The 23,168-nt window shown below is 38.2% G+C and overlaps 1 protein-coding gene across 5 annotated transcripts in view; it reads left to right on the top strand.

The window, feature by feature from the left end:
* Nucleotides 1-23,168, top strand: part of LOC101910707 (BEN domain-containing protein 5) — a 965,145-nt gene that overhangs the window by 239,489 nt on the left and 702,488 nt on the right. For all 5 annotated transcript variants that reach the window (XM_055814853.1, XM_055814852.1, XM_055814850.1 and 2 more), the window contains exon 4: nucleotides 6,555-6,649. In XM_055814853.1, the coding sequence (XP_055670828.1) occupies nucleotides 6,555-6,649 (95 nt within the window). The remainder of the gene's footprint in view (nucleotides 1-6,554; nucleotides 6,650-23,168) is intronic.

The raw sequence follows: 23,168 nt of genomic DNA, 5'->3' as shown, positions 1-23,168 counted from the left end.
GAACATATGAAACACAAAGACAAACACCATTAAATGCTAAGCTCTTTTTGTAGTTAGCATAGCAGTATATCAAGGTTTTACTGTATTAAAATCCCTTGAGTCTTATTTTAATGTTGTTCTTTGTAACACCGCAGACTTTAGCATTTTTCTCCAAGTAACTAAGTGAAGAGCTCTACCAAGGGGAAAAGTCCCATAATTCACAATCTGTAGACCATTTTCTGCATCACTTTCCTAAGACTTCGTTACCTTGTAAGGACTTGACAATTTCCAGTTAACAAGACACAGGTGCAACTGATTAGCAAGTCTGGTGGAGCTCTAGATGGTCCCTAACATCCTCCCTCAGTAGGTGAGTATTTATTTTCCCCTTCTGAGCATCAGGAGGTTTTGAAAGCTTTAGCTAGAGAGAAAAAGGCTAAATGCTATCAACAGTAAAAACTTTTCCATTTGAAAGGACGTGTGTTTCTACAAAGGGAGAAAGAAAACGTGGGTTATTTTAAAATGTTACTGGTAATGTATGATTTAAATTTTAAAAGGTCAGAAAAATGAGCTTTGTAAGTTTTCATTGGGGATTTTTCTCAGACCTGAATGTTATACTACTTATTTTCTTCAGCATTGATAACAGTTGTAGGTGATGCTTTTTTTTCTCTCCATTTTGAAGCCCCTCCAGTGTAATTTATTTTTGTATAGCTTTGTATAAGGTGCTTGGGATCAAGAAAGATCCCAAAAACCTTCTGACACAAAGTCAAAATGCAATACTTTTTTGTGAGAAGGCAGCAATCCCATGTTGTTGTTTCTCACATTCAGACCTTACAAGTTGTGGGGTTGGCTTGAGACGTTAATTATTCTTTTCTTTGTATTTTGTTGTTGTTTTGGAATGGTAATGGACTATTCTGAAGTAGATCTGTCCTTTAATGGGATTAAAACTTACATTTATAAAAGAGAGGATTTTAAGAGAAGGAAGGAATGGATAACCAAGATTCTTGCCAAAGGCAAGAACTCTGCTCATAAAAAGGTGAAGGTTTTAGGAATTCACAAAACAGTGTAATATTTAAAGAATCAGCAGGAGAGGAAATCAAGACATCAAGCAGTGAAAGCGAAGCAAAGCCCCATGGTATCCAGGACCTTTGATTCTTTGATGCTCATTCAGAGCACAAGAGCTCCGACTTAATTTCAGCTAAAAGGTCTTAGTATTTTTACTTAGTGACCAGTTCTCTTCTTTTGGCTGGTTAAATGATGAAATTGTTTCTCCTTCTAATAATTGTTCCCCAGGTACTTTAGCAGCTCATATTGAAGTTTGTATCACACTTGTAGCATGCAGCATTGTCCACTGAAGTGACATTATTATGCTATAAATATTAAATGTATTATGTAATTGTTAATATTTAATATGTGTATGTTACATCAATATTAAGAATGCCTGACACTTCCTCCTGCAAACTCTATTTTCAGTTAGTTATAACTTCTCGTACTTGTAATGATTTGACACAAAATTTTCTGTGCCAGGTGTCTGCCTCAGGCGGAATTTTGTGGTGTTCTTCAGTTTGTTTGTTTGGTTTTTTTTATTCTTTTAATGTCAGCCAAAGCAGCTCAGCTATTCCTGAGAAGTCGGCTAGGGAAAACCAGGCACAATAAACCTGGCAGCCTTTTCGAAGGGACCTAGTGTATCCTTATCCTGGGGGAAGGCCCTTAACCTTTGGCAAAGGTGTTACTTTTCTTTTGGATACCTGCTTCAGTTGGTTGCTTCATGTGGAAAACCTGCCAGAGTGTGGGTAAACAATGAATATGTAAGAGATCACAGTTCACCCTATGCTCACACAGACCTGTTGGAATATGATGTCAAATATGGCCATCCATGCTCAATGCCTTCAGCTCCCATCCAAAACCATCCTGAATGTGTGCTTGCCCCCCCAAAAAACAGCAGCTCCTTTTAGCCCCAGACAGGAAAATGAAAACTACTGGTAATAAGATAAAATGTGTGACACATTTCAGCCATCTTTTCCCCTTGTGTTCAAGGTTAATCTTTATCTTGCTCATGCTAAAAACACTGAGCATCCCTTAAAACCTGTTTGTTTTGAATTCCTGAAATAAATTTGCAAAGGACAATTGGGAAAAACAGGTTTAGTCAGTAAATTTTCAGGATAAAGGCAGGATCAAGCCTTTCCTCACTTTTATGTCTTAATGGTTTTAGCAGCAAGTTACCTCGAAATGCATATTAACTGCACACGTTATGGAAAGAGGACATCTTCTTTCTGTTGGTAGGCAGAGCATACCTGCCTTTTCTCATGTTCTCCAACGTCTGCCTCAGATCTGGCAGTCCATGCACAGACCCTGAGACTGCAGCAGTTGTCGTGCTGTGAAACCACAATGTATCGTCATACACCTCCCTCAAATAGCATGGGTTTACTTGGGGGTGTCCTGAGAGGCCTTTCTGCTTTCTGCCTCCTCCACTTACCCACAAGTTGCAGATTGGTTTGTCAGAATAATGCAGTATACATAAAAATCTATCATAAGTGAAGTGAAATCACACAATTATAATTTCTGGTACAGCATCAGTTTGATTATAGCTTCTTTTAGTGATATTCATACACTCCAAAATGAATACAAGTATTTTTATTGTAAAGATTTCTGCCATTTTTTCTCTGGATGGATGCTCTGGAGACCAGAGTAATTTCTAGGAAATTTATAAGTACATTTAATCTAGTTCTATTTTTTTAACCTGACATTTCTTGAAAAAAAAAAAACAACAACTTTTTTTTTTAAATTTTAGAGTATCTGAATTATATTGCTTATTAAATACCACCCATTGTATGTCTCTAATTCATAAAAAACATTCCAGATAGTAATAATTTTCTTACAGAGAGTGTTTTAATGTGCTTAGTGTTGCTATTTACAGTGTATAACTGCTATGTTAAAGAATGTCAGTACAGACAAAAATTAGACTAAAAATTAGGTTTGTTCAGCAAAACATTGATTGCTGTATCACAGCCTTTTTATTATAGCATTTGGTTCAAAGAGCTTTGCATACTTTATTGAGCAAGCTGCATATTTTTCTGGCTAAGGTGTGTATACTGTAGTCATTACATTTTTGCACACTTCACTGGCTGAGCTGCATGGACTACTTTAACTATCATCAGGAATACTTGACTGAGTTCAGCTGCTTATTTGAGTGCTTCGGTTTGTGTACTTTATTACTTCAGTGGTGTATGTTGATAAAGTTCTGTGCTGTTAAATTTTTTGTTCTGCCAATCTGACTATATACCATGCTGAGAGAACTGCATGCATTGCTAACTGCTTACTCCATGGTGAACATGAGTGGTTGAAATGTTATAATCTGCAGTTTTGTTAAATGAGCTGCATATTTTTGTTTTTATATACGTTGCTTACCCAGTTGTGTACATTTGCCCAACTCATTATACAAAATAAGCTTGATTGGAATAAGAACATTCTCTACCAGCTGTCTGCTCTGAGTCAGTATGTAACAAAATTAGCAACTTTCTCTTTCCAACAGTGACATGATTGCATCCAAAGTTTAAGGCAATTGCTTTGGAGATCTTGTTTGTTTCATTCACTCCATGCAAACATCAAGATTAACAAACCAATTTGTTGCAACTTAATTTGTTTTCACAAATATGAACAGAGTTAAGTAACAGAGGAAAAACTCAGCATTCTAATACAGGAAAATGCTTCCATGTAGAGTATGGAATATGTAGAGACCTAAATATCATTATCTAACTTAGAGCCACCATGCATTGTAAACATAAGAAGATGGAAAATAACTACAGGCTTCCCAAGATGGATATTTCATCAGATAAATGATATCCAAAACACTTAAAATTACAAACATAAGGCTTTGTAAATGAAGTGCATGCTTTCATCAAGAGTTATAAAAATAAGCTCATCTCATGACCAATAGAAAATCTCAAAATGCTGCAATAGAAAAAAATGCATGAAAACTCATGTACAAGGATATGTAGTTTCTTCATTTTTGGCACAAAATTGAATTATTATCTTTAAGAAAGTTTTTTTTTCTTGATTTGCTAGGTTTTTTGAGTCAGTTTCAGTAAAACCCACAGGTTATTCTTAGATTTTGTTTTGACTAATTTGCAGAGTTTGCTTAGGTAGCAGCTTGTGCTTTCATTTACAAAATCTTTAGCAATACCTCACCTCAAAACAACTTTCTTAATTTTTCTTGAGTACAGACATGCTTAATTAGGGCTATATAGTTTACCTGGATTCCTACTTGCTCCACATAAATATGTAAATTCAGAGGGATCTGGGCAGGCTGGATCGATGGGCCGAGGCCAGTGGTGTGAGGGTCTACAGGTCTCAGTGCCGGGTCCTGCACTGGGGTCACACCAGCCCCACCAGCGCTACGGGCTGGGCAGAGTGGCTGGGAAGCTGCCTGGTGGGAAAGGGCCTGGGGGGGCTGTTTGACAGCTGCTGAATGTGAGCCAGCAGTGTGCCCAGGTGGCCAAGAAGTCCAGTGGCATCCTGGCTTGTATCAGAAATAGTGTGCCCAGCAGGAGCAAGGCAGTGATTGTGCTGCTGTGCTTGGCACTGGTGAGACCGTGCCTTGATTCCTGTGTTCACTTTTGGGCCTCAAGTTGTGCCAGAGGAGGTTTGGGTTGGATATTAGGAAGAATTTCTTCACCAAAAGGGTTGTCAAGCATTGGAACAGGCTGCCCAGGGAAGCGGTGGGATCACCATCCCTGGAAGCATTTCAAAAACATGTAGATGTGGCGCTCAGGGACATAGTTTAGTCGTGGACTTGGCAGTGCCAGGTTAGTGGTTGGACCTGATGATCTTAAAGGTCTTTTCCAACCTCAATGATTCTGTGATTCAATGAAATCTGCCTGGCTCCTGTTGTCAGTGTCCCACTCTGATTGCTTTCACTTTAATACTATAATTCACTGTTGTCTGAGCAGAATGCCTGGAAGGTCCAGATTTGTTTTTGCGAAATTTTACATATGAAAGCTTAATTGATGTTATTGCTTGCGTCAAAATTGTTTGATTTCAAACAGTGGCCATTTAATTCTCAGACTTCTCATGAACCATTATTTAAGAGTGTAAACATTACAATAGTTTGTTCTAAAAACAAATATGTGAATACCTGGGGGCGAATACTTTTAGTGGTCTGTCTTCACCGATATCTGTGGAAAAGAAACTTAAAGACAGAGGTATAATAGAATGTATTAGTATATACTGGAGCATCATATAAAAATTAATTTAGTCTTCCTATTTTGTTTTTTCTTTGTACGTTAATGTTGGGCATCAAAAGAGTATGAGAAACTGGTATACTGGACTTAACACCTGAAAAGTAAATGCACTGCATGAGATGAGGTAGGTCCAACCTAGAGTTTCTTAACAGAGTAAGTGATTTTGCATAAGATGACTTACAGCAGACAGATGGTGAGGAAGAAGGTTTTGTCCCTGTTTTCTCTTTTCTTCCCCCAGCATGGATTTACTTTCAGTATCAGTCCGTTACCAGTAAAGACATAGATTTTGCTCTTCCTTTGAAATGTTAAATTTCAGCTGCAGTTTTACCAAAGTTATTAGTGTAAACTAAGATCAGTTGGACTCCTTTATTGCATTCAAAATAATTATGGCTATGTGTAATTTCTACTGTGTAGGTATCCTGTACAGTTTTTGCAGAGGAAAATTCTTCCTTTTGCTAAGGGAAGAGAAATATTCCTTTCTTTGGGGAAAGAAAATCAGAAATATTTTATTTTTTCCTGCTGCTGTGTGAGGCCTAAGCAGGTTGAAAGAAGCGACCAAGAAGCTTTAAGAGAAGCGTTCTCCAGGAGGAACTGGCTACTCATGGCTTGGATGGGTGTACTCTTCACTGGGTAAAATCCCAGCTGGATGGTCGAGCCTAAATGGTGGTGATGAATGGAGTGAAATCCAGTTGGTGGCTTGTCACAAGTGGTTCCCCAAGGCTCAGTGTTGCGGCCAGTCCTGTTCAATATCTTTATCAATGATTTGGATGGGGGGATTGAGTACACCCTCAGTCAGTTTGGAGATGACAACAAGCTGGGTGGAAGCACTGATCTGCTTGAGGATAGGAAGGCTCTGCAAGGGGATCTGGAAAGGCTGGACACAATTCTATGATTCTATTCTGTGATTATATGAAGGAGCTGGAAGGTTTTCATGAAGACTGCTGCCCTGTTTCCCAGCTTTTCACCAACCTCTCTAACACTAACTGCAACAAACTAGGCTTGCTTTTCTGTTTTCAGATCTGAGTAACCTATTTCTTTCTATGACTAGGATACCTCCTAAAACCTCAGCATACTAAATTCAAAACATACATTTCATGTATAGCAGTGCAATGTAAAACAACATGGACTATTAAAATACTAGGAACAGACAGGGTATACATTCTATGAGATCTAGGAGAATAACAATAATTCAGAAGATACACATCCATTCCATATATTTTCCATGTATATTTTTATGCATGTGGTATATGCAATACACATATAAGCTCTTTCATAATTTTTACCTGACCTTTTTTCTTTATTTTGTTTTCTTTTTTGTTTTTTTTTTTTTTTCCCCAGAGAGTAATTTTCAATGTCGTCAACTTCAGTAAAACAAAAAGCCTCTATAGAGATGGCATGGCTCCAATGGTGAAATCCACAAGCAGACCAAAATGGTAAGTTACCCTTTCAAATACTTGCTTAGTGAGATAAAAGTGTTTTACTTGGCACTTTCTTGTAGCAAAGACCTTATGGCTCAGGTGCATCTTTTTGTAAGAGTAGGAGAGAACTTTGATGCAAAAGCAGTGTTGTGAGGACAGGTTCTCTTTGGGCCAGATGGACAGTATGAACTCTGGAGGCCCCTTCCAGCCTTGCTGTGACAGCGTGTTGGACTGCCTTGTTTCAGTAGCATGACTGATGTCCATTCAAGCAAACTGAATAGTTACGGCTTGGGCCAGATTATTTTTCAGTGACATCCCCACCATCCAGCTGTTAGGACAGTCCCTGGCTCAAGTTTTGGCCTGTGCCAGCTAGCACTCTCCCAAACAAAGCCTGCAAACAATATGGGAGATGGACTGGTTCTGAAAGGCTGTTTGGATTTGTTCTTCCTGTTTTGGGTTGGTTGGTGTTTAGTGGAAGAATGTCAGCTCTGCCATACAAGTTGACCTCATGTGAATGAGCCGTCTGGTCTGCTTTATCTAAGACAGAAGAAGGCCAAACAACCTTGCTGTAAGCTTCACAATATATACAACACAGATAGGTATTCACATATGAAATACGTGAATACCCATATAGATGGTACATTCTCTCAAAGCAAATGTAATGAAACATCTACTGTGAATAATAGTATGTAAATCTAATGAGTCCTAATGCATGCAAGACTCCCAAGAACTGTATGATTTACCTTTAGCTAGGAGACTTGTTTGAATATGGATAGTGAGGTTAGGCCATAAGTGTAAAGTAATGTATTCTTGTAAGCCTTTACAGCTGCTAGTTTTTACTGGTTAATTAATAATACATTTGATCAAGCTGCACGTTATCTGAGCCTTATAAATATATCTTTCTTAAATACTTCAACTTTCACAAAATTTCCACCCACAGATGTTAACTTTTGATGGTCATAAGATTTTTGTTACTGTATGGCTTCCTCTTCGTATGACCAACAGAATGGCTATTTGGTTTTTTATCTAGAAGGTAAGGTCATATGGACAGAAGAGCTGTCTCACAGTACAGTTAGTGGATGGAGTCAATTCCAGCTCAATAAGAGCATGTAATAACATTGGAAATTAATTTAAAAAAATCCATTGTGTTTAGTGTTTTTGTAGCAGAAGTCATGTTAATTGTGTTTACTATTTATCTTCAGAAAAATCTTTTGGGGTATTTCAGGGCCACATTTATCAAGCATACTTTAATAATCTTTCAAAATCTTTTCCTTCTCTCACTGGGGTCTGGTATTTGCAGCTAAGTATATTGTGTGTTAAGTTCACATATAAATCAGATATTGCTTTCATACAAATTTTATGCCTTACTTTGGTTTCAAATTAAAGTGTAAATCTTACAAAACAATGCAAAATGGGCTTTTTCTAGAACATACAGGCTCCTTCACTATTTCTAAAACAGATTTTTCTCCATTTCCCTGGAGATCTATTTATTTTTGTGTTTTATATTTTTAGGGGATGTATTTTGCTCCCATGAAAGTGAGGAATGTATAACATTGCCTGGAGCTAGGCACAGTGTAGGCAGCAGGTGCTGAGCAGCTTCCTTGTACAGGGCTACTACCATACTTTAATCCTGTTTCAGAAATTCTAGCTGTAATTTTTTTCCTTAAAAAGATCATTATTCTATTAAGGTAATTTTATTTTTTTCTAATAGTCTGTGTATGAAAACATCTTGCTGTGCTTTGAAGGTGTACATTAATTCATACCGTTATCAGGGACCTTAGTGATATTGGGGTCTACTCAGTATAATTTTCTGTCTTGATGTTAATAGGAGTTATGCATGTGTTTTCCAAGTGGGAAAATACATACATTATTTTGAGTTATAGGTTTTCTATTACAGCTGTCTTCCATTTGGATTATGCCTTTTACAGTTACCTCTGTATCTGTTTCCATGGCATTCTAGTGAAACCTGTAAACAAAATTTTCTCTTTCTCTGTTTGCTGAGATAGGATTTACTAGTACTTGCAGTTGCTAATGCAGCACACAGGTAGTTGCGGTCCTTGAACATGAATAGGACAATATCCAGCTGCATTGATTGGATTCTGTTTGACGCTTTGTTTATATTAGTCTAGTAAGCAATACTGAATCATTCGACACTGCAAAAGTGCTGAGGTTTACACAAGGGTACTTGGGATTCAGAATAGTGCAAGGAAACTGCTGGAACCCTCCACCTTGTGTTAAGTCTGCATAGCTGGTTAGTGGATATAATGTAATTAAATTAGAAAATGATATATTACAAAAAGTGGAAGAAACAGAAGATTATAAAATCAAGTCAGAAGGAAGATCACCAGAAGCCATGGTCTCCAAATATTCTGTAACAGAGTACCGTCCTTCATCTCTGAACTCTTATGTACTAAATATTTGAGAAACTTGTCATTATTGTGCCTGCCTGTGAAATTGTGTGATCCATACTGAAATTGTCCCAACTTCCTCTGGCCACACAGACAGAAGCAATGCTGTGTCACACATAACTATTCCACTACCTTTTTTTATACAATCAGGTATGAGTTCTAGGGTGATAAATTGTCTGTTTTCCTTTTTGCATTTGAGAGATGTAGGTACATTACTCCCCTTAATAACAGATATTCAAGCCCGAGTTATACCCTTTTGATTTAAATGAGAAAGTTCCCACTGTATTCAGGATAGAATTTGACCATATTTCTCACAAAATCCTGCATATCAAAAGTGGATTGGCCTCCAGAGACTGTGATTTTTAATGTTTGTTTTCATTGTGGATACTGAAACATGGCTCCGAGCTTTGAAACATTTTGTGAGTTTGATTCTTGACTCTGGAACAAATCACTGCCAAGTGCTCTTGAAGTAGAGAGTGTGTCAAACACAGATCAACGTTTTTGACCTGTATTATCTTGCCCTGTGGGGTAAGATCTTTAAATGCAGTCAGCATCAAGGTTCAGCTCAGTGTTACTGATGTAAATGGAGTATATCACTGTCATCAAAGCACTCTATGTGGACACAGATGTTCTGGTGTTGACATATTCTCCTCTTTTGAAGTAAGGCCAAACATTTTCAGTAATGAGCTACTTAAAAAGAGAAAGCAGAATGCTGAAGGATAACGAAAAAACCAGATCTCATGGTAAAGAAAAAGGCCTGTCAGTCTGACCTTGGTGCCGGGGAAGGTTATGGAGCAAACCATCTTGAGCGCCGTCACACGGCATGAACAGGAAAACCAGGTGATCAGATGTAGTCAGCATAGGTTTATGAAAGGCAGGTCCTGCTTGACTAACCTGATCTTCTGTGACAAGGTGACCTGCTTACTGGATGAGGGAAAGGCTGTGGAAGTTGTCTGCCTAGACTTTAGTAAAGTCTTTGACACTGGTTCCCAGAGCATTCTCCTGGGGAAATGGGCTGCTTATGGCTTGGATGGCTGTATTCTTTGCTGGGTAAAAAAGCAGCTGGATGGCCGAGCCCAAAGGTGATGGTGAATGGAGTTAAGAGCAGCTGGCGCTGGTCACAAGTGGTTCCCCAGGGCTCAGTGTCGGGGCCAGTGCTGTTTAATGTCTTTATCAATGATCTGGATGGGGGTAGTTGAGTGCACCCTCAGCAAGTTTGCAGATGACACCAAGTTGGAGGAAGTATGGATCTGCTGGAGGGCAGAAGGCTCTGCAGAGGGATCTGGGCAGGCTGGATCGATGGGCCGAGGCCAGTGGTGTGAGGGTCTACAGGTCTCAGTGCCGGGTCCTGCACTGGGGTCACACCAGCCCCACCAGCGCTACGGGCTGGGCAGAGTGGCTGGGAAGCTGCCTGGTGGGAAAGGGCCTGGGGGGGCTGTTTGACAGCTGCTGAATGTGAGCCAGCAGTGTGCCCAGGTGGCCAAGAAGTCCAGTGGCATCCTGGCTTGTATCAGAAATAGTGTGCCCAGCAGGAGCAAGGCAGTGATTGTGCTGCTGTGCTTGGCACTGGTGAGACCGTGCCTTGATTCCTGTGTTCACTTTTGGGCCCCTCACTACAAGACAGACATTGAGGTTCTGGAGTGTGTCCAACAAAGTGCAACGAAGCCCTTCTATGATTCTTTTTTTAAAAAAAAAGAAAAGAAAAAGAAATTCTGATTAAAATGATAGCTATTTCCCGCATGCAGAGTCATTGATTTACTGAATATTCATTCCCAGAGGGGTAGAGCCAAAAAACCCAAAAAACAAAAAACAAAAAAACCCTAAAGAACTGAGTAGGTTAAGGTCCAAGTTCCTCTACCTATTTTTCTGGTTTTTGGGGATGCGCTATGTTGACACTAAATAATATGTGTTTGTGCCAGTTACATAAGTCAAATTTCACTGCAACGAATTACAGCTCATACATAGAAATGCAGTATTGTGTCATGTTACATTACATCAGTTGCTTTTCATAGAAAATTGGACAAGATGAAACTCAAGATTTTATTTTAAGCCAGTGGAATGGCCTGCGTCTGGTCACTTATCATTTTTGCTTAAAATTTACTGGTTGTTCAGAAGTTTTACAACAAGATTTTGGAGAATTGTTTGGGTTTTTTTTCTCAATAAGGACTACTACAAGTATATAGATTCAGTTAATATCATGGAGGCCTGTTTAGTTTTATCTGGGTCTGTTTGCTTTCTCTGTTTAAATTTTTGCTATGCTGATGCAATTTCTACTGTAATCTTGTTTTTCTTTGCTGCTTCGTTTAAGTGCAAACTAATTTTATGGCAGTTTCTTAATCATCATTTCACACTAAAAGCTCTGTCCTTGGAAGGTGTTAGTAAAGCCTACTGTGTGGGCATAGCAGTGGAAGACCATTTAAGTACATACACCGTGCTATTATATTGATTGCATGAAGTTTTACAAGTTTCTCAAAGTGAAATAGAAGAGTGAGTTGTTCGAGAGGCAGCAGATTTTCCAAATGATGAACTGAGCAAATATTCCCTTTGGGCAGAGAACAGCTATAACTCTTGATTATTCAGTGTGAGCATTGCCTCATTGGGGACATTAGTTTTTCAAATTGTGCTAATCTTTTAAAAGTAACAACTGGCCACTCATCACCTTAGGTATTTCAGCAAGATCATGTGCAAAACTCTAATTAGTATTTATAGAACAGCAACGCCTCCCAGTAGAATAGTAGCAGTAGCTGGCAAATATCTGGTTGACACCTGTTAAGTCTTCAGACATCCATTGTATTTTATTCTGCATTTCAAATGAGCAGGGAGCAGTAGGTGAAGTCCCCATAATTAAGGGATAAAGGATAATAAATAACATGGTTTTTGAGTGGATGAACACAAGGTTAAAGGCTGTTCTGCAGTTGTGATGCTGTATTTCAGGAATTGTTTGTTTATAAGTAATAATGCTAGCTACAATATTATGGCGCTTTCAGCATACGAAAGAGGATTTATATCGAGATTTACATGTGTTTTGTTTATAATGTCAGATTTCAAACTGCTTCTTGGCAAAGCAGTTACTTTCTTCCCTGACTTTTATCACACTCAGCATTGATGGCTTTTAACTGGATAGTTGCCTTCCCCAGCCAGCGCTCCACTACCTCTGTTGCTATAACATCTACTGTTAAATACTCACAACACATTGCTTCTGAAGCTTCCCCCCAACGTGGAGTACAGAAAAACTTCTAGGTAATTAATTCAAATTTGAATAATTTAAATCTATATGTATCTTGGTAAATATTGTCACGATGAGGAATTTTGGTAGACATTGAGAAAAGCAATGTAAGTTTTATGAACAATACTCCATATGTTCCATTCATCGGAAAGGGACAAGACTGAGAAAATCTGAATTTTGAGTAGCTAAAATGTGTTGATTCTTGCCAAGTTTCTTTAACATTTGTGTCTACAATGCAGTGTTACAATCACTACCATGTCTACCAGGCTGCATTATACATTCAGAGACTTTCAGCAGCATTTTTAGTATGTATTTATATATCTTTAGCCATAAGATAAGCTGTTTGTGAAATGAGCTGTCATTTGTGGTGAAACAGTTTGAGAATAAAGCACTAAATATATATATAGCTCACTAATCTGAAAGACTAAAATTGCTTACTACAAAATATGTAGTGGGCCGGGGTTAGTGGTAATATCACCTGAATTTAGGTAAAGAATATGAACAAGCTGTTATTACGTGATTCCTTCCTTGGCCTATTTTACACCTTTGGCTACTCTCCGAAGTTTGTTCTTTTGCCAGTTTTATAATGTAATGTGTGCTTGTTCTAGCTTTCCTGAGGGATCTGGTGAGAATGCTTTTGGAGGTTCAGAAGTATTTCCCATGGCACAGGTGCATGCTGGTGCAGTCTTTGCCGGGTGCAGATCTGGCTCCTCAGAGCTGCTTCCTCCCTTGTGCTAGTACAACTCTGCATAGGATCACCACTGGGAGCTGGGCCAGGTTAAAAGTAAACTTTCAAGGAAGAGAAAGAAGATTTAGTCTTGGTCTGGTTCATCACATAGATCCAAAGCGAGCAGCATGGATCCAACTGGAGAAGCAGTGGGGGAGGTGGGAATAAGTGGCTGGAGCAGGGGTGAGGGAATGAGTTAGAAGCTGCTAGGAAAATGCCAAGAGAATTGTCTGTGGAACCACAGCTCCTTTTCAACAACTTGTAGCATTTTATTTGAAGAAAATAGGGAGAAAGACATTGCAGTATTGACCTTTTAAAATCCCACGTTGAGTGATAAGCAGGAACAGTTTTGTCTTGGTCTTACTGTAGTTCTTTGGAAGAAAATAAGATGTTTTTAGACAGTTTTGAGGTTGGCATGTATATGAAAGTAAAATAACTGCCTCTGAAGTCAATCCCCGGGTAAATTAATGTTTGTGTGAATCTTGTGAAATAAGAAAAGAAGCAGACCTAACCACTCTACAAACCCACAAAATAAATGCACTCTCTCCCCTTTCCCAGTCCAGCAAAGGTAGTTATTCCTGGGAATATAGAGTAGGCTACATACCACTATTATCAGACACAGCTTTGTGGAAATAGAGGAAAGGTTATATTCTAGTGACATAAAGTATGAATCAGATCCCAAACTTAATATGTTTATTGTGCAGACTAAATGGGATTAATTTCTGACAAGAAGGAAAGTTAAATTTTATCGACTGGGTGCTTTTTAATTTTAAGATGTATGGAATTATGTTGGGTAAAATTAGCCAAAAGGAAATTAAATTAATATAAAAGGCAAATGAATTTTAGGATTCAAAAAGAAAATAAGGAAGAGGCTGCAAAGGACTGCTAAGCCATCATTTAAAAACCCTAGCTATTTTATATGTATGTGTGTGTTTCCTCATCATTTATCTGACTGATATCCTATAAATCAATTTATTTAGATTACAGCAGAGTCAAAAGGCCCCAGTCAGGATCAAGACTCATTGTGCTTAGTGCTGTGGAAACATATAAACAGACAAAGTCCTTTTCCAAAGTTGTGAAAATTTTATGATTGATTTCAGTAAGAGCAAAGTTAGGCCAATACTAAGCACTTCTGAAAATTCCGTCCTTAAAGATTTATTCCAAGCAGTAACTGTTTAAAAAATGACATACTGCTTACATAAGAGTCTAAATATTTGATGGTTATAGTATTTACATCTAAAACACCAGAGGCTATGTGCTTTAATACTTCAATCTGTTTCCCATATACTCTGTCAACATGAGTTCCCTGCATTGATTGAGGGCACTCTGTGATCCCTGAGGTTGTATTCATGAAAGGTTACCCTTGGTACTACTTTATTCATGAAAGGTTTGAAGCACATAGGAAACAAATGGGTCTACTCCTGCTAGGTGCATTTTGTTCCTCTATAAATACTTAATTACTGGGGTGCTGATGAGAAATTCAAAATCTTAAAAAAAGTGCAGCTGCCTGAAAATAGTTCCCCCATCACCAGTGCAAATCACAATGAAATTTGCAGCTGGGAGGTTTTGTGGCAGTTTAAAACAACTGAATTGTAGGTTTTTCCCACTACAGTCTGTGGTATTGAGTTTAATGGCTGCAAAATATGACCAGAGCTGTTCATTACATCCCCTCCTGAAACAGGTCATTCTCTTTCCTCAGGTGATGGGCATTTGGTGGAACTGATTGCATGAAAAGTGTTCACAGAACTGGGTCCCTAACCTTGGCAGGTTTAAAAAAAAGTATGTAAAATTGAGGATTTTCCCCCCGGAATGAGTCTGTAAGTTAGATAAATATAGGCAGCACTGAGCTCAAAGCAGAGTCAAACTACCAAGAGGACATTGCAGCTTTTCATTGCAATTTTGTACTTTGAACTAATGGAGCGAAACAGAATGAAAATCACCTCTGTTAAGAATGGCATTTATCAGCCGTAAGTACTTAGTAGTAAGAGCCCTACACAGACAAAGCTGAGTGTCACCAAGAAATGTACTTGAAAATCAGACTGTTAACACAAGACTACACAAATAAGAGCCAAAAACTGTAATCACAAAATGCAACATCACTTTAAGAATGTTTTAATGGTCTGAAGAGTGCTAGACAAGTTGGATTTAACAAGATGTAATAATCTATGACATAATATAATTGAGAATGCACCAGGACGCAGCACAGCCAGGTTAAATTTTGGCTGCCTTTCACTTAGCTTTGCAACTTTAATGATCTTTCAACATATGATTTTAAGTATACACAGTACTGTCTAAATTTATATATGACATAAAAACACAGGATGTGCAATGTATCAGAAATACAATTCTAAGTAAAGTTAGGTCTGAAATATCCACCCTAATATTTTAAAATGTTTAAACCATTAACAACGCTTTCATTAATTTTCTGTGAAGAAACAGTATTTGGTGCAGAGGAAAAGGTAATGGGAACTATTCATTGTGAACTTCTGATAAAAGTGAGACAGTTATCAGGCACCTACCTGCCTTATATTTGAAGTGCCACGGTAAAAGCCAAAGCAATGAGTTCAATTTCTCATTTAATAGAACATAAAATAGAAGACAAAAACATTTTGCTGTACTGTGGAAATTGAGAATTGTAGAGAAAGTAAGCAGTAAATAAGTATGGCAGGCGATAATGCAGGAACAGAACATTAAAATAATAGGTGCTGTATCTTGAACTTTGTCTTGTGGGATTTGACAGTTATATATAAACACAAAATATAACATCCTAATTTTTATGGTGTGATTCCTAGAGTTAAGTTATGAATTAATTTCTATACGATATGTCACCGGTTTGGAAGCATTAAAATTTAATGACAATAGAACAGAGATAAGACCTTCCCTGCATCTCCAGATGCTGAGGCAGTGGCTATGGTTTGTTTTTTCAACTGCTTCAAGTAGGATTGTTGAATTCTAGCTTGAAAGTGAAACTTTGTCTTCCTGCTTCACTGTATTAAGCATCTCTGAGATTGAAAACTTAGCAAGAGCTCTCCTAGTGTGATTAGAAAGTATCCAATATTTTTTGGCAGCAAATACTAATTCCCATCTTTCTGTCTGGTACTGCTCAGGCAGCACAAGGATAACCGGCTGTCAGGTGCTGTGGGTAATGGAAAGGTGAGGCTCCAGGCTCTCAGTGGAAAGCTGGCAGCTCTGCTGACAGTTCCCTACCCCTGGAAAATAGGAGTGCTGCTGGGAGGGGAAGGGCTATGCTGGGCGAGGGGCCTGGGAAACGATGCTTTTTGGCTGGAACGTCATCCCTTTGGAAACCATGAATCATCAGTACAGGCTTGAGCAATGCAGTGCCTTCATTGCTGTTCTCAGATACTGAGGTTTCTCTCTGTGTATTCTCTCTACTATTCAGATCTGTTGGTGGAATTCAGGGCTGGCATTTATCTGCCCAGAGGCGCAGGACTTCGTGCAGCCAGGCTAGAGTCTCTCTCCAGTGCCTACAAGGGGGTCCCCAGGTCTGGGACTGGGACTCAGCCTCCTTACGCAGATGGGCTGCAGGTGAGCTCTGTAGCTGAAGGGCAGGTGTCCATCCTCAGGGCATTACATGTGCTACAGGTGTGCGGGTAGTTAAAACCCGACTCTTGTGTCTGTTCTCTCCCCATAACAGATAGGAGGCTCTGAGGCAGGAGGTGAGCTTTTTGTACTGACTGGTAAGGGTTGGATATTTTTTCTTCTTTTACCACTCTCACACCCTAAATATCATGTGAGCTGTCTAACTGATTTTGTCTTTTAATAGTGAGGCAGACATGGTAATTATTAAAAATTATGACAAAGAAGCCATAAAATACTTATTTTGGCTGGAGCACTTTGTTTAAAGCAAGATGCCCTGTGTGTGCCTAGCCTGAGGGGGACCTGGCTGGCCGACCTCCCTCAGGCACTGCCCGCCCGCCCTCCCTCATGCTGCTTAGGCTCTGCTTTGTGCTGAGGCTTAAATCGTTAACAACAACTTTTCATTAGTTTTCTGTGAAGAAACAGTATGTGGTGCGGAGGAAAAGGTAATGGGAACTATTCATTGCGAACTTCTGATTCAACTTTGTTGCCTTATTCCCTCATTTTCCTCATTCTGCGCTTTGCACAGGCTTCCCTCAGTGCTCCCAAGCCTGGAGACAAAATGGCGGGTGCTGGTGCTGAGAGGGCTGGGGGTTTGCTGGTGCGCCCTGTCCCCTTGCTGGCCTGTGGGGGTTACAGGGGTTTGCTCAGGTGCCATATGCCCACAGACTGTGTGGCTGAGGGAACTGTGTCACGAGAAGTACAATAATGAAAAAAAGCCTCCTACCACCAGCTCAAGAATCAGCTTTTAATTGGGTACTAGTTGTATATTTATTAGGGAATGGTATTAGCTGGCTGGACTCATAGTGAAATGATTGCAAATTGCAAAATCAGTAAATTCCAAGATTAGGAATTGCTGTTGAGATTGAGGAAGAAAGTTGTGTTTGTTTTAGCTTTTTGTTTGAAGACTTCACTGTTCAGCCTTTTCCAGGTGCTGTTGTAAAAAATACTGTATTCATTCCATGAAGAATTCTTCAGAATGGTTTATTGCAAATGTGTGATACCCTTCAGCAAATTTATAGGAAAGGCCATTGCAGCTCAAGATAAAAAGAGATTCAACTTAAAAGGATACATTCACCATAGAAAGAAGTTGAGGAATATCCAGGTTAAAATAATTTACCATGCCTTTTAATATTTGATTAAAATCCTTTCCTAATATTTTTCTCACTGTAGTTAAAAAGCACCAGTACCTGATAGCTTTGAGACCAGCAGTGATATAATAATTTACCTTTGATAAGAAAAAGAATTTTTCCCCATCTGCTACTCTACTGGATAGTTTAATGCTCTTATGGTTGTCTTTTAAATATCTTTCAGTCAATGAAGGGGAGTCATGCAGCATATGTATGTTTGTACGTAGTTTTTTAATTAAACAGATTTACACGGGCTCTTCTGAGGGACTGTCCCTATCCTGGAGGTGCTCATGGAAGGGATTGTTGTGCAAATCCTGCTTGGAAGGTGTTTGGCTCGTTTGCATTATGTGAGCTTGAGGAATGACTCAGCAAGGGGAAAAGTGTGGCTGCAAGTGCAATTAGAAGGGCTTTACCTTCAGGAGCAGCTTCTGTAGCTAAAAGCAAAGTCAAGGTAAGCAGAGAAGAAAATGCACTTGGATTCAGTGGGTGTTAACCCCTGCAGGCAAAAGACTGATACCTCCTTTAAAAGGAGGAAAAGGGGAGAAACACTATTTGTGCACCTGGTGAAATGAAGGGGGAGTTGATTTAGGTGGGAATCATGGATATAAATACAGTTTTCTGTTTAAGTAAAAATAAGCCTTGTGCTGTAGTGCTCCTTGAGCATATGTTGTTAACTGTTAGATTTCTGTCTGAAAAGCAGATAGGCTTTAAAATCAGTAAATTACATGCAGTCTTGGCCTTTAATCATGTACTAAGAATTATGACCTTGAGGAAATTTCCACCGTTGTGTACTTGCAAATTAGGAGTCTTACTCAGAATACAGAAACAAGGTGAGAAAAAGTATGGGACATCAGTTATACAAAAGAAAACATGAGTAGCTTTTATTTCGAAACTGTTTAACACAGTAGAGCAGGAAACTCTACTTTCCTGCTATTATGTCTATGAATAAGCATGGGTCTGGATGTTTCTACATCAGTCTGAAAGGGAACACTAAACTGCAGGTCTGCTGGTAAAGAAGCCATGTGCAAAGGGTAGCGTACATGTCAATATTGGAGATGTCTTAAAGCAGCATGTAGGAGTCAGATTTGCTGTGCTTTTCTATTTCTATAACTCTGAGATCTACCGAGAGTTTTCAGACTTACTGTAAAGCAACCCCTCCCTGATGTGAGATATCTGTACATCAGAAGTCAGGATCTGTAATCTGTGCGGCTATATTCTTTGACAAGAGTCTCACAGTGCAGTGAAAATGAACAGAGCTTTCTGGATTTGTCATTCCTAATACTCATCAACTTGTATCTGTGTACTTTGAAAGTACAGAAACCAATAACCTAGATGAATCATAAATGTCTAGGGTGTGTGTATGTTTGTATGGGGAATGCTCCTTCAGTTTTTCTTTTCCTTTTATTTTGGCAAAGAATTTCAAGTTTACACCAAGAGGCTTGGCTTCAAAACTATATCTGAATAGAGGAAATGAAAGAGTGGATTAAAATGGAGAGAAAATAGTATCCGGGAGTGAAATATGTGACTGGTGTCTGAGGCCTCTGGATACTAAAATTACAGAAGGAAATAAATTACATGTTGACTGCATGTTTTTCCTTCACTCTTACAGCAATAGAAACCAGGATGTCTTCTATATAAAGTAACAGTGAACTTAACCGTAACCAGGCATGGGAAACTGTGTTTTAGTTCTTAAAAGACTGTTATTTTGCTGCACAATAGAGCATAGCATTTATGTTCACAGTACTGCCACTGTGTGGTCTCCCCTGAAATTTTGCAGGTAAGGAAAGCCATTCTCTGCCAAACCATCAAGACACTCAGCGGCATGTACAAGTGGGAAGGAGAGTGATGGCAGTGAAAATTCCATAGATGCATTTTGAAAGATTTACCCTTTTACTTTTGGTTTGCCTGTCTTGAAGGGGGGGTTCAGGTTTGTGAAGTTTCTGCCCTCCAAATATATACTGTCAGCACAACATAGCATTTCAATATCTTAATATTCACAGCTGAAAATGAAGGTTTTTACTCTGTTTCAAAAGTTGGTGCACAATGTTTAGGTTAAACCAAGCTTGTTATTAGAGTTTCTTTAAGGTTTTAGTTCTTAGAAAGCACAGTGTAATGAAATAAAGATATGTCCACTGACAGAATCTAACATAAATAAAGGCTGTTTATAGCTTTAACATGTAATTAATAAAAGCTATTTCTCTTGAAGCCACCAAAAATGTGGATTAAAGTTTAGAAAACCTTCTGGTAAGTGAAGCTGAGATACTTTATAGCAGATGCACAAGTGGTGTATATATTCACAGAGAACATTTACAAGTATCATTAATATGTTCTGCCTGACGGCATGAGCCACATGCACGAGAAGTTAATGGTCACTAATGCCTCAATAAAAGCTATTTATTGGAATATCTTTTTAAAAATTCACCTTTAAGTACAGATATTTGATATTGAGTTCTACTTTCAAAATGCAGTTCTGTACTCACTTCTTACGTTGGTACCCAAACATTTTTGCTTGGGGTGGGGGGAATTATAAATAATTTAAAATATCACAAAACTGACACTTAGTAACACAATACAATTATTATAGTAAAACTTTAATAAAATTGACCTAAAGTATATTTTTAAATTTAATATAGTATTCTTTTACGGTACTAGTGTGAAATGAGCCTGAAACCTCTGAAGTTACTGAGCAGTGCTTTTTTTTTTTTTTTTTTTTTAAACTCCACTTTCTGCAAAACTCTGCTGGGTGTCTTCTGTCTTATTTTAACAACTGTGGTTTTGAAATTATATTCAATTAGTATTTTTTATATTTTTTTAATATATAAACAAAATATAATTCAATATATAAAACTGGAAAATGGTGAAACAATTTCTTGTAAATTTTTGTGGCATATCTCAATGTGGTTGTGTAGGCCAGGCTTAGAAAATCCTGCAAACTAATAACAATTGCTGCATCTTTGACATTATTTGACTTCTACTCTCTTCCTCCTGTTTCATGTTATATTTTTTTGAATGTAAGATACAAACTTCAGAAAACAGTGCCTTGAAAACCAGTACATTATATTAAAGACATGAAAACTCAGAGGTATTCAGAATTCATGTATCCAATTGCACAATAACAATAAGCTAACTGAAGCTTTTAATTGTGAAGGAGGAAACTATTTTTATTCAGTAAAGACTTTTATAAGAAATAAAGGAAGGGGGGAAAAAGACATCTATTTCAAATGATGGTACCACTCTTGGATTGCACAATAGGGCTGAATCTCTGTCAGTGCTCCCCAGTCAAATAGCTAATAGCTGCCTAGGACATGTATACAGATGAAAACAATTCCCTTGGGTGGATAAAATGAAAGTCAACTGAGGTAGAAGGAGGGCTTTAAAAGTAAGTAATGAGACCTTGGCAGATTTTGAAGACATTAGGGTAATTATGCTTGGGTTTTTGTGGTGCATAGAGTGTAAGAAGGCTGATTGAAGGAATTTGGTGAGCTCAGCCAAGGTGGTTATAATGTTTTGTTGTCTTCTGCTCAGAGTCCCATGCCAAGATAGAAATATAATGCTTAACTAGTGTTTATTATCACATTTTACAGGAGGAGAGATAAAGGCAGAGGATAATAGATTTTTTTTTTCAAGGTCATTGTAGGGATCAGCTTTGGAACAAACTCAGAATTTTTTCATTCTCTTTGCTTCTCAGTTCAGTGATCTGAAAGCAATAAAAATCTACTACCAAGTTTACTACATCATGCTGTTACATTATTAGCTTAAAACTTCATCCAATACATAGCCTGGTGGTAAGCGGGTATAACTTGGGTTTGGGTATTTCCTTATTTGAATTTTTTCAGAGATTTATTTTTTTAAACTCCTAGAGAAAGCTTGAAAGTTTTCAGGCCTTCAGAGTGCAGAAAATTGATTGCTTTGTTTGAGAAGTGTATTACTACTCCTAGCAGAATTTACCGCACCTTTTTGGTTAGAAAGACATACTTGTATTCACTTATTCTAATCTGAGATCTACAATTTGTCTCTCACAATACTTGCATAGAAGTTATCTGCTGCTGTGGATTACTGGAAAATATCATCCTTCTATCACCTCAGAATACTTGCATGACTTGAGTTTTAAAGCTGCCTAAAAATATACCCAGATGCTCCAAACAAAGCCACAGAAAGGCTTCATGTAAGCTCCAGAACAATTAATCTCGGCAGTCCCTTCTAAATAAACCATGTGCTGGGTCAGTAAAGCCCACAAGAGACAGCCTCTTTAGATTCACTGTTTGCACAGTTTTCTGCTATAGACCTTCTGCACGCGTTTGGAAGCTTGTCTCAGTTCTAACTGCACAGAAAACCTGCACATAATGACAGATTTAGCTTTCAGAAGTTGTCCAACTAAGTTTGAACCACTGAAATGAAAGTTCATAACACAAAGGTTGACATACCCTTTGTTGAAATGATGCCCCTATAATGTGGCATATTAAATATTTAACATAGTTTGCAGCAGATGAAAAGCAATTTTGTTTAATTTTTCCTAAATATTAATGCTATCATGCACCTTAATCCTTTCATTATAATAAAAATTTGCTCAAGCTCATTCTTATTAAACATTTTCTAATTTATAAGGATATGGATGTTTTGCTTCTGATCCTAATAAGTAATAAGGCAAAATGCCATTGTAAAGAAAAAGGGTGAGAACTGGGAGGGAGTCTTCACTCATATATAGGGAAGAATTACAGGCTAGAAAAATAAGGTTTTTTGGTTTTTGTTTTTTGTTTTTTTACCCAAGGACACCAAAGACAATGCCTATCTCCCAAGTAACCCAGCTCAAAGGTTTGGGTCAGTTGTCAAGGAATGAAATTAAATATCTGCAAAACACTCAGTGAAATGACCTGGAAAATAATTTATAAAGAGGTTGCCATTCATTTTTGAGTGAGGACTGTTCCATCTGTATCTGTGAACTACGGGGGGTGGGGGAATTAAAAACCCCCTAAACCACCAAAAAAACCCCAAGCCTGGATTGGAATTGGTCCCAAATCGACTTTTCTCTGTGTCCTGGAACAAAAATGTAGCTGGCAATTCTTTATAATGCTTATTAAAGATGTGTTCCTCCAAACACTTACTGTTAGTAGGGTTACTGGAGACAGTAAGCCCTTAATACAATAGCACAGGTTTCCCATAACCCATCCAGCTATACCCAGAGACAGCAGCAATGTATGCTACACATAATAATATGAAAAATGAAAAAGAAACAACTTTAAGGCAATATTGTTTAGAATATGAATGTATTTAGGCAGTGTTATACTTGGTCCATGTATATTGATGTGGTTCCACTAACTGCAGTAAAACTACAGCTGGTAGTGGTGGTGGATGTGGTTCATTTTTGTACTGGAACTAATGTTTCTGGTTTATTTTAAAAATTACTTTTTTCCTTCTTTCTGTCATTTAATTCACACACACACAAAAC

This window comes from Falco peregrinus, chromosome 10 (assembly GCF_023634155.1).
Source record: "Falco peregrinus isolate bFalPer1 chromosome 10, bFalPer1.pri, whole genome shotgun sequence".
NCBI classification, from domain to species: Eukaryota; Metazoa; Chordata; class Aves; order Falconiformes; family Falconidae; genus Falco; species Falco peregrinus.
The sequence above is the reverse complement of the archived record's forward strand: the minus strand, read 5'-3'. Positions and strand labels throughout refer to the sequence as shown.